Here is a 10,258-nt window from a genome sequence, read left to right on the forward strand (position 1 = left end):
AACCTTAACCATCTTTCCAGAAGTTTGAAAAAACTGAGAAAAAGAAGAATTAGTTCTAGCTTAATGCACGGATGGCGCCAATGAAGAAACACCAAGTGACCCCGGCAGATTAAGGATAATCTTAGGGTTAAGTAGATGTTTCCCACGAGGGTTAGGTCCGGCAAAGATGGTTATTCTTCTTAACCTGCAAAACAGACACCGTAAGCTCGTCACTGAGAAGGGGGGGGGGGTTCCTCTTTGTGACCACCCTCCGGCGTGAGAATAAGACTAGATTGCTCTGAATATAAGTGTATATTGAGAGAAATAGCTAGAGAGAAGATAAGATAAGATGATCCTACCGTTCCAAGGTGTTGGAGTATTTATAGCCGAAGGTAGGTTTCCAAGCAGGTACGGCCAGCTGTATATAATATTCCATTTCCACCAACTATGGGCTACGTTCGTGCCACGATGGGAGTTGGTGGGTAGGCAGCGGCTGATAGTGACATTTTGTACTGGAGCGTGCTCCTCCTCGTACTATTTGTCGGTGAGCTGTCACCCTGTGATTGGTTCATGGGTCGCTTTTGTCAGATCTTGTCTATTTGTCCATACCTTGGTAGGTATAGTACAAAAGATCTTCTAGAAGCGTACGGACTGACTCTTTTGGGCGGGAATATTCCCGCCCTGCTCATTCATTCTTCAGGTGACATTACTGAAGTATAAGAGTTAGTGCCTTATGCGTGTAGCCTTACTGTTAGTGCGGGTAGCCTTCCTTCTTGGCTTGTACCCACAGCTGCGGGGACAGGCAGGGTACTGTACCAAGGGAGGCTTTCCTGCGGGGACAGCTGGCTTACTGCGTGTAAGGTCTTCATCTCTCTGAGCATGGTGGGTCCTGCGGATCCAGTTGGTCTTTGCGCAGACGTACCTCTTTAAGGTGAGTCTTGCGGGTCCAACTGGGCTTTGCGGGGACCTACCTATTCAGTTAGCAACTTCAAAAAATAATTAAAATGAACATAAATACCTATTTGAACCAAAAAAGGAAGGAAACAAAAACAACTATATATTCCAATGAATATTTTCTAGAACGTGTTTACCACTCTCGGACTATAAAATTCTCCGACTAGAATAAGAAAAATCGTTATTAGTCATAGACTAATACTCTTTTAATAATAAAATACAAATATGTGTCTTTTTTTACCTTTTAAATATTATTAGACATAGACTTATATTATTTAAATAACAAAAATTGTGTGGTGTGTACCACTCTCGGACTATACAAGACATTGAATTGAATAAAAAATTATTAGTCATAGACTTATATTATATTTTGTCCTTTTAATTATATGAAGAGAAATGAAAGATGCAATATATAATAATAATAATAATAATAATAATAATAATAAAGAGAAAAGGTAGCTGAAATGAATGATGAATATATATATATATATATATATATAGAGAGAGAGAGAGAGAGAGAGAGAGTTGCATGTTGGATCGACAATTAATTTGACAAACCCTAACAACAATAATAATAATAATAATAATAATAATAATAATAATAATAATAATAATAATAATAATAATCTTTCAGTCAGTGAGAAGACATTGATGTTCATGTTAAATTACCTGAATCAGAAAATAATACTTGTTGATGAGTATACCTCGCAATTGAATTTGGCGAATTAATTAAACGGCATGGCGCTGTTGAGACGGTTGTTTTATCGTAAGCCACCGGACCACCTCCTTGAGATCACCGATAGGGTTTTCAGTACGTATTGTAATTCATTCATTTTATTTATATATAATTATAAATCTAATCATTTGCACTTGGATTTCATTTTCGATGTAATTTTTACTTCATACTTACCAATTTAGCTTCTAATTGGTACGTACCTTGTTATAGTGTTACTTATGTTCAATTCAATGAAGATTAATTCTCATGTAGCAAGCTCCTAGATGATTAAACAATATCACATATTCACTTTTGATTTTCAAAACATACGTACATCCAAGTAGATGCCATATTATCTAACCTTTTTTCCTTTATTTATTTCACATGCAGTCTTCGATTGCTGCTTCTCAACTAATGTGCTGCAACCAGATGCATACAAAACTTACATCAATGCCATTCTAGCTCAGCTTCAACAATACTATCCTGATTCTTCTTTCATGCTTTTCAACTTCAAACAACCACATCACCAAAAAACTCAAATTTCGGCTATACTATCCGAGCGTGATATCAAACTCACAGAGTACCCTTGGCAGCATGAAGGGTGTGCCATGTTACCATTACAAGTTGTCTGTCTTTCCTTGCAGTCATGTGAAAACTGGCTTTCGCTTTCAGACCAAAAAAACGTGCTTCTAATGCACTGCGAAAGAGGAGGGTGGCCCGTTCTTGCTTTTATGCTTGCAGGGCTTCTTTTATTTACCAAACAATATACAGGTGAACAAAAAACACTCGAAATGGTATATAAACAAGCTCCGCACGAGCTCTTTAATATATTATTGCAATTGAATCCTCAACCGTCACAACTGAGATATCTTCAGTATGTCACCAAGAGAAATTTAGGGATTGACTGGCCACCTGAAGAAGCACATTTAGCTATAGATTGTGTTATACTTCGCTTCCTTCCGCTAATTGGTGGAAAGGGTTACCGACCCATTATCCGTATATATGGCCGTGACCCGCTTTTAACAGAATCTGATAAAAGCTGTAAGCTTTTATTTTCCACCTTAACGCCAACCTCAAACACCAAGAAGCATGTTCGCTGTTATCGAATGGTAAAATGTTTGCTTCCTTGTTAATGAAAACTAGATGTGGCAAAACGAGCCGGATGGGTAACTAGTCAAAACAATGGGTTGACCCAAAACAGTTTTTGTTTCAGAATGTTTCTAGTACAGAAGTAATGTTGTTTCTACAAAAATCTTATTGTTTGAATAAAGATAACACTTTGGTCAATTTTAATCTTGCAACTCATTTGACCAGTTTCCTTTCGAGTGTTTTTGTTTACTTGTTAGATATAACATATAACTTAAATCGACCCCTTGTTAACGGGTCGAAATGCCCATATCTAGTGAAAACATATGGAAACACAACTTGCTATGTAATATAATCTTGTAGCTTATGACTGCAGAATGAATGCCGGCTGGTAAAGATAGATATTGATTGCCGTGTTCAAGGGGATATTGTTCTTGAATGCGTTCATTTAGAGGATGATTATGTAAAGGAGGACGTGTTGTTTAGAGCAACGTTCCATACGGCTTTTATCCGGGGTAATGCATTGATGTTGGCTCGTGATGAAGTTGATCTTAAGTGGGATGTCCGGGAACAGATGCCAAAAGACTTCAAGGTGGAGGTAGGTCCCTGACTTTGACCTTTCTATGCACTAATTAGAGGTGGCAATTTCGACCTGCTTACTTCAGAATGAATCAATTTATGTTGTGTTTTATTTAAAACGGGCCAAACAAAAATTATTATCAATGCATACAACATTCTAAATTGTTTTACTATATTTTGAATATTTTCTTATAATATTGTTTTGTGATCATATCTGTGTAGGTACTTTTTGTGGATGCTGATCCTCTACCATCTGTTATCACCACAGACAGAGTATCTGCTGATGGAAGTGAGACAACTGGCAGTGGTTCAGCTGATGAGTTCTTCGAGATTGAAGATATACTTGAAGACAATATTTCAGAATTTGAAGCAGAACTACATTCATCTCAGCATCATGTGTCATATGATAGGAATCATAACCATCATGTTGAGGTTGACTTGAGTCTGCAATCAGTGGAAGATGTTAACATAAAAAACACATTAGTAAGAGACGTAGATTTGAAGCTAGTTGTTGATTTGAAGCCCACAATAGTCCAAGAGGTAAATATGAAGTCTACAATGTTGGGTACGGGTGACTCTGATAAAGTGGAGAGCTCGGAAGTGAAATCGGATGATTTATCAGAGGAAGTGAAAACCATCAAAGATAAAGAAGAGAATCAAAGGGCGAAGAAGGTTGAGCCCACTTGTCGAAAGATGTCAAAAAAGGAAATTCCGAAAAATGCAAGACTGGCGAAACCGAATGCTGTGTCACGATGGATTCCGTCTAATAAAGGGTCGTTTATGAATTCCATGCATGTACATTATCCATATTCTAGACATTTGAGTGCACCACCTGTGGTGACACCATTGAAAGATTCTCGGTTAGTAGAGAAGAAGAAAGGATCAAAGAAACAAGCTTCATGTCCACCATCTTTGGATGTAAAACGAGTGACAAAAGCTAATGATGGATCACTTGAATTGCCAAAACATTTGAAAATTTTGGAAATTGAATCAGCGGTGGCGTCTTCACCAGAATTGTCACTATTGCCTTCTCCACCTCCAAGTTCTTTGTCCAACCTCTCACAACCACTACCAGCTCCTGCTACCCAATCACTTGGTGATGATTCTACAACTAAAAAACCTGCACATGATGGTTTGGTAGTTACACCTATAGTCCTTAGGGTACCATCTCCACCACCGTTGCCCTATGGTGGCACTCCTCCACTAGGTGTTCATGCACATGCACCTCCTCCATTACCTGGAGGAGTGCCTCAACCTCCACCACCTCCGCCTCCGCCACCATTTGGAGAACCACCTCCACCTCCACCTATGCCACCATTTGGAGGAGCGCTTCCACCTCCACCACTACTAGGAGGACCACCTCCACCACCGCGACCATTTGGAGGACCACCTGCACCTCCACCACTACCGGGAGGTCCACCTCCCCCACCTTTTGGAGGACCACCTCCGCCGCCTCCACCACCACTAGGAGGAGCGCCTGCACCTCCACTACCAGGAGGACCATCTCCACCACCTCCTCCGCCATTTGGAGGACCGCAACTACCTGGAGGAGCACCTCCACCTCCTCCACTACCTGGAGGAGCACGGGGACCTCCTCCACCGCCTGGAGGAGCTCCTGGACCTCCAGGTGGCCCTCCACCTCCACCTGGTCGATTAGGTGGCGGCCCGGGTAGAGGTCGTGGGCGTGGACCTGCAGTGAAAAAGTTTAACCTAAAGCCACTACACTGGAGCAAGGTAACGAGGGCTATGCAAGGAAGCTTGTGGGAGGAACTGCAAGCACAAGGGTAACCATCATTCTTCTTTGCTTTCTATATTTGTTGCTTCATTTTTTCTTTTGTAAAATAACTGAATCTTGCTAAGAAAAATCTTATTTTTATTGCTTCATTTAATAAAATCCAGTATTTGCATGCATGCATTTATATATCATTTATTCTAACAACTAATGTTGTATAACTGAATTGTAGTCCGCCAGAATTTGATATTATAGAACTTGAGGCACTTTTCTCCAACATAGCCCCCAAAAAAGCTGCTCCTAAAGAGAGTGATAAAAAGGCTGCTAGTTCAAAACCTGAAAAAATCCAATTGGTAATGCAATATAAATTTAGTTCTTTTAATTACCTTGTACTTTTCAATATTTTGGTTTTATCTTATAATCGAAAAATACCATTATTTGTGTTCTTTAGATTGATCTGAGGAGGGCTAATAACACGGAAATCATGCTTACAAAGGTTAAAATGCCTCTACCTGACCTAGTGGTAAGTGCCGATTTTATATCAAATGTTTCTGTTAATTTGATTTGGTATGCGGGATAGTGATAACAACTTTGCGTGTCACCTGAAGGATGCAGTTTTAGCAATGGATGAAACACTTTTAGATGTTGATCAAGTAGAAAATATTCTTAAATTTTGTCCTACAAAAGAAGAGATGGATCAACTCAAGGTGAAGCCACCACTCATATTGATGCATTTACTTGGTATTTTAGGGGAAAAAATAAAGAAGTTTCTTAATTCTAACTGAACCTTTCTTTTCTTCATTTTCCCATTAAAGTATTAATCTTATGCATTGTGATTGTTCAGAATTTTACAGGCGACAAGGATAAACTGGGCAAGTGTGAACATGTGAGTATCAAGATTATAATATATATATATATATATATATATATATATATATATATATATATATATATATTTTATTTAAGATTATCCATGTATGAACAACTTATCTTATCATTCTGTTACCATTGTCTCCAGTCTGTCAAGGTTCAATTTTATATAAGAGTCATAATCAGGACCTAATAACACTCAAGAATTTAACCGTGTTGCAGTTTTTTCTGGAGCTAATGAAGGTGCCACGCATGGAGACGAAATTAAACGTTTTCTTATTCAAAATTATGTTTAACACACAGGTTTGTGATTGTGGGTTGAAGGTTCGCATGATCTTTGTTTTTTTCATCATCTCATATCTCCATTCTTTCAGCTTGCAGATTTTAAGAAGAGTTTAGACATTGTAAACTCTGCATGTGACGAGGTGCTTCATTATTATAAATGCAATGGGGTGGAAATTTCGACCTCTTAACATATACACGGGTTGATTCTGGTTATCTTTTATTTCTAACAGGTCAAATATGTAAATCGGTTAAGCTAGAGGATCAAAACCTTCTTACTTGCTTTATTAAAGAACATTTTACTATTTTTGTAGTAAACTAGTAATACAGTTTCTCTAATCATATTTATCACATTGATTATTCATAAAGTTAAAAAAGTAGATAAAAAAGGTCTTTATGGGCCGTTCTAGCCCGACATAACCCGTGTTTGCTTAAACTTATAAATTACCATTTTTTTGGCATGAACCCACTTTGACCCGTTATTCAACCCGTCCAAATTTTCACCTTTAGCTCTATTGTTTTATCTTAATTTATGTCTGCATAATCCAGTTCTGTTGGTTTATTAGGTCCGGAGATCTGTCAAGTTGAAGGAAATTATTAAGAGAATTTTATATTTGGGGAATACATTAAATCAAGGAACTAATAGAGGTAATAACATCACTTAACCCGCATTAAATAAAAGGTATTGGTATCATTTTGCAGGTTTCCTCATGCTACACTAAATTTTCAGGTGCTGCAGTTGGCTTCAAGTTAGATAGTCTTTTAAAATTGACCGATACACGAGCTTCAAACAGCAGGATGACTTTAATGCATTATCTCTGCAAGGTAACATTTTTGGTTCCACACTCATGTACCTTAATTGTTGACGTGCCATAAAACTTTAAAATTTTCTTTCTATAGGTTGTTGCCGCCAAATCACCAACTCTTTTAGATTTCCATGAGGATCTTGTTAGTCTAGAATCTGCAACAAAGGTTTGAATTAAAATAAACCGTGTCGGTTAGTGACTACAGCTAGTAGTTTACTTATTAAAGGTCTAACTTGCAGATACAATTGAAAACTTTAGCAGAAGAAATGCTATCACTTACAAGTGGATTAAAAAAAGTGAAGCAAGAACTCGATGCATCTGCAAACGATGGCCCAATATCTGAAGGTTTTCATAAGGTTGGTAAACATTTTATAGGGAATTTTATAATAGATTTTATGTTTTAATCTGAATTCTGATCAATATATTCTCACATTGTTAGACATTGAAGGAGTTCATTGCCAATTCTGAGGCTGATGTGATGAATGTAACAAATTTCTATACCGTTGTGGTAAATCCTTGTCAATTCAACCATTAATTTAGGAACATGCTTTTAACTGGCCTTATTTTGTTATGAACTTAACATAGTCAAGTGTTAGTGTTTATTTTGACAGCATAAATTTGAATTGTTTTTCCCAGAAATTCAATATTATCTCACAAAACCACCTTTTTCCCTTGCGATATAGTTGCTTTTTTGGATTATTTTATTAAATTGTTTCGGTTGCAGGATAGAAATGCTGATTCATTGGCCCAATATTTTGGTGAAGACCCTAGTCGTTGCCTTTTTGAACAAGGTATGTCTTCTTATAATTACCTCTTTACACGTAAAATATTAAAAAAAAAACAATTAACACAAAAGGGGGCCAAACAGGTAAAAAATTACCCAAAATGTTTCAAATGATTAGACTATTATTGTTTATTGAAATAATATAAACTTTATAACTATATTTAACACATTAACTGGTTGTTTTTCGTCCGTGTGGACTGAAATGGCAAAAATACTGAAACTCCCTTACTTTAAATAGACAAGAAAGACCGAAATGCCCTTACTTTATACTTAAACAAAGAGACCGAAATGCCCTTACTTTAACAAAAAACAAAAAGACTGAAATGCCCTTCCTTTATACCTAAAACAAAACGACTAACATGCCTGAAGTTATAACAAAATAAATTAACGGAGTCATTTGGACTGAAGTGACAATTTTGACCGAACCACATGGTCGAAAAATGAACTTAACTCTAAAACAATCTTATAGTTTTGGACCAAAAGTGCTTCTCGTCAATAGAACACAACCGACCCGTTTCAAAATATACATAATTACTTATTTTGTCATGCCACCCAACCCAACCCGGCCCATTTTCATTAAGACCTTATATTGATTATGCAGCTACTCAAACCCTTCTAAATTTTGTGAGGCTATTTGGAAAATGCCATGAGGAGAACATTAAACAGGCTGAAGTTGAAAGAAAGAAAGCCGAAAAGGAGGCTCAAATGGAAAAGGAGGGTGGAAAAAAGAGCGGTTGAGAAGTAAACACACGATACTTAAATTGATATTCAGAGAGTCCTTGAAAGTGGATTTCATGCGAAAAGTCAAACTGTCGGGTCAATGAAGAATTTGCTAGTCTGCTGCCAACCAGACCAGAAACCGAAACACAACTGATGATGAGAAAGGTCAAACTAGAAGAATCTATGGGACGGGCTTGCAGAACTCAGATGAAAAAAGTCAATATGTTTGGTGTCAATGTAAGCACCATAAAGAAGGCAGGATTCCACCCTTGAAGATTATTTGAGGGATCAATATTATGATCTCCATGAAACCATTGTTGTATCTGCTCCCAGAATTTTACGGACCCCATCTGGCCATAAATTCTGGGTCCGCTTGGCTGCTCGTGGGGCGCATATGACAGTGTAGCATAACGGTGTACAGATTTCTAACCTTGACTAACTTAGCCGTATACGTTTATTCGTCATCGTATCATACCCTACCCACATTAAGGTTGTTTGTTAAGTTCCCTTTTTAAACAAACGAGTTTTATGGGAACCGAACGATGATGGAAGTGCAATGTATATAAAACTAAAATGGAAGATAAAATAGGAAACATAAGATAGGCTGTTGAATGTAATTGTTGTACCAGGAGATATAGGCTGTAGATTTTTAGATTAAAAATGCGGAATTTGTTGGTTCTATGTTATCACATACTGAGTTTTGAGTGAGATTTTGGCTGAGAATTATGATCAGAGTAAATTATGTAAATTGTAACTGTGGTATGTTAAGTTTCGACTTTGGTTTTTAGATTTGAGAAATTATGGCTATGGTCTTATTGTTCACTTGACCATCGCGCCTTTGGTACTCAAAAGTGTGTTCCCAAGTTTAAAATCAACATTCTGGCTTTTATGTACTTGCAACAACTCTTATGAGTTATATAACCAAAATCAAACTCTTGAGAATGTTATAACATTCAATATGTTTAATTATATCTATAGACCTAAACCTCTCAGAGGACATGGTTGAGGATATGAATTCTTGAAGACTTAGAAATAAGGCTAAGGATTTTTAGGGAGAAAGGAATACCTTAGAGGCTTTTTTGCTTCTTTACCTAATTTTGGTCACACACCATTATGTTTCTCTTCTCATATAGTTCTATATGGTTATCTATACATGTATTGGTAATTTTACTAAGTGTTATTATCAATTTTACTACTATTGTATGTTGATGCCACTTATTTTCTCCCATACTATGTTACTTTGAGCTGAGGGTCTCACTGGAAGCCACCTCTCTATCCCTTCGGATAGAGGTACGGTGTGCCTACATCCCACTCTCCCCAGACCCTACTTATAGCTTTGCTATGGGTGAGATTCTACTGGGTATGATTGATTGATTGAAGAGATGCTGCAATTTAGCCCATAAACAAATGACTATAGTTGCGTAACGAGACTCACTTTAGATAGAAATATAAAATGGCCTTAAATAGACTGTTTTTTTCTCTCAACCTGTTTCTTCATCTCCTCCTTGTTCGAGTACAACATTACACTAAGGAACCATTTGTCCCCTCTGTTTTCAAGGCCAAATCCTCATCTCATCCATTATTCTCACTTACCATACCATCTTCCATGGGAATTTTTTTTCAAAGTGGTGTTTATTCAACAAAAAAAAAAGGAAAACAGGGAAAGTAAAAAAAAAAGGGAAATGGTGTATCCGCTACCGCCAACAGCAGATTAGGAAGAACCAGGTTGAAAATCGTTTTTTTTAAAGTGG

General features: G+C 37.2%; 1 protein-coding gene across 1 annotated transcript; it reads left to right on the plus strand.

The window, feature by feature from the left end:
- Positions 1 to 1,671: 1,671 nt before the first annotated feature.
- Positions 1,672 to 8,658, plus strand: LOC143529885 (formin-like protein 20). Its single transcript, XM_077025569.1, has 17 exons — positions 1,672 to 1,744; positions 2,039 to 2,757; positions 3,111 to 3,332; positions 3,536 to 5,097; positions 5,278 to 5,398; positions 5,497 to 5,568; positions 5,654 to 5,752; positions 5,890 to 5,931; positions 6,138 to 6,218; positions 6,290 to 6,340; positions 6,764 to 6,845; positions 6,928 to 7,022; positions 7,098 to 7,169; positions 7,243 to 7,359; positions 7,443 to 7,511; positions 7,728 to 7,794; positions 8,389 to 8,658. Exons 1-17 carry the CDS (start codon positions 1,672 to 1,674, stop codon positions 8,523 to 8,525), a joined length of 3,681 nt encoding a protein of 1,226 aa, XP_076881684.1. The 3' UTR covers positions 8,526 to 8,658.
- Positions 8,659 to 10,258: the final 1,600 nt, after the last annotated feature.

Source organism: Bidens hawaiensis, unplaced genomic scaffold (genome assembly GCF_021521415.1).
Source record: "Bidens hawaiensis isolate Kalapana, Puna unplaced genomic scaffold, B.hawaiensis_p1.1 tig00008762_1, whole genome shotgun sequence".
Taxonomy (NCBI): domain Eukaryota; kingdom Viridiplantae; phylum Streptophyta; class Magnoliopsida; order Asterales; family Asteraceae; genus Bidens; species Bidens hawaiensis.